The 1,980-nt window shown below is 45.8% G+C and overlaps 1 protein-coding gene across 1 annotated transcript in view; it reads right to left on the reverse strand.

Moving 5' to 3' along the window:
* Positions 1-549: 549 nt before the first annotated feature.
* Positions 550-1,980, reverse strand: part of LOC133408140 (protocadherin gamma-C3-like) — a 2,547-nt gene continuing 1,116 nt past the window's right edge. Inside the window, exons 2-3 of the mRNA XM_061686647.1 lie at positions 1,169-1,206; positions 550-778 (exon numbers count right to left, since the gene is read on the reverse strand). Coding sequence (XP_061542631.1) covers positions 550-778; positions 1,169-1,206 — 267 coding nt within the window. The remainder of the gene's footprint in view (positions 779-1,168; positions 1,207-1,980) is intronic.

A 1,980-nucleotide genomic window follows, 5' to 3' on the forward strand; every position in this document is an offset into this window, starting at 1 on the left:
TTTTCTCCGTTAACCCCTTCATCCGGGTCTGTACCATTCATTTGAAATATTGAAGTACCTATCGGGGTATTTTCCGCGATTGTAATTTGTAATATCTTGACCGAACATTGGTCTATTGTCATTGCCTGCGAGTAAACAATGGACCACGTTTCAGCGTCCCCGATCGTGGGGGTTTTGCCTCCATCCATCGCTGGGGGGGTGCACCCTCGCGAGTGTTTTGCCTTTTTTCCCGGTCCAGAGATTTCTTCGCACCAAAAAAGGATTTTCTCCTCATCGCTCTGGCGAACTTCAACTTCAACAATGCTCGTTTGACGTCAGCGTGTAGGGACGCGGATGGAGTTCATCCCGCGTCGGGATCGTGCGCCGCATGCAGCTTGAATCGCTTACCGGGCAACGTGTGCTCAGCTATTTCAAACTTTTGCTCTTTTTCTATAAACATGAGCGTGGTCGTTGACCGTCTGTGATTTCTATCTGACATAATGTATTTCAAAGGGGTTCTCCACAATGACTTTGAGCTCGAAAGAGGCAGGCGCCGCCGCCCTACACGAATCATCTCTGTCGATCCGCTTGTTCACGTACAGCACCCCTTCTGCTGGTTTCCTCGAAAAAGGCCTCCTTTGATTCGGCAACCACTCGGAAGCGGCGATCGACCAGAGAGCCCACGTCAAGACCCAAATCCTTTGCAAGAATTCCCAACAACAGTTCCATCTTTACCTCCTCGGGGGTGGAGTAGCGAATTTCTGCCAAAAGCCCGTTTCCCAGCAGCAGCGGAGCAGAGCTGAAACGAAAAGAACGCCGGGCCGACATCTCTCGCGGCAACGTGCGACACACAAATCCGATTTCGGTGTTGAATCAAGCGTGTGGTGTGTCGAATTATGTGATGCTGCTTGCGGCGGCACAACGTATCGCTGAAGAGCGCCAGTCCAAATGCCGCCCGATGATTTTGTCAGGCTCAACAAAAGATGCCGGCATGAGGAAATTATGGCCACGGTTTCTAATGTGAACACTGACACCACAGGTACAAAAATACTTAACTGCAGGCTGCGTGGGAGCCCGAAGCAATTTTCGCCATTTAATACAAATCTATGACTTCAAATGTAAACAAAAAAAAAAAAAAAAAAAGAGGAGAATTGTTCTGTGACTAACATTATTGTCAAATTTCACATACCCGTCCCGTCCAGTCACGAATTTGTTATTCAACACGTGCTGAAAAACAACATTGGTCAAAGACAACACTACGCCGCTTTCTAAAACTGGAGAATGCACTACTTCCCACGATGCACCTTGATCAACTGCGGCAATCAGGACAGTCTGTAACTTCGGCGAGCTCTTCTTGGAGGCCATAACAGCCAATAGCAAGAGCAGTTTCAAGATGGGATGAAAACAACGGAGGGAAGGCCCCAAATGTTCAAAAAAAAAAAAAGTCGTTTTGGCACTCCTGTGATATCATATCTTGAGAAAGGGGAGGGTTTATTTCCAGCCAAAACAATTGAAACGTGTGGCGAAAAAACCCCCAAAAAACAACAACCTTTAAAACAAAATGAATGTATTTGCATTCTCAGCAAGGATATGTGAGCTAAATAGATTATGACGATTCCATATGTCGTTGTAATAGAATACAATGTATTATTCCCCACAAGGCAACTCGGGGCCAATTGGGAAGGCGCTCGATCGGCCGACAAGACAACAAATTAACACGTTTTATTGGGTCCTCTAAAAACGCCGAGAACAGACAACCGTGTGGATGACTCGAAACCAGCTCGTAACTGGGAAAATATGGCACACAAAAAAAATCGAAACAAATCATTCTCACTCGGACGCCCACCGGAAACCCGTTTTCCCATCACAATTTGATCTTTTTTTTTTTTTAATGAAGCGCTCATCGCCCACATGCACCTTGTCCTTATTTGTGATGACCTCCTTTGGCCCGCTGAAATATTTGTTCATCGATTAAGATACTTTAAAAAAAAAATAATCTTT

The sequence above is a fragment of the Phycodurus eques genome, chromosome 9, assembly GCF_024500275.1.
Source record: "Phycodurus eques isolate BA_2022a chromosome 9, UOR_Pequ_1.1, whole genome shotgun sequence".
NCBI classification, from domain to species: Eukaryota; Metazoa; Chordata; class Actinopteri; order Syngnathiformes; family Syngnathidae; genus Phycodurus; species Phycodurus eques.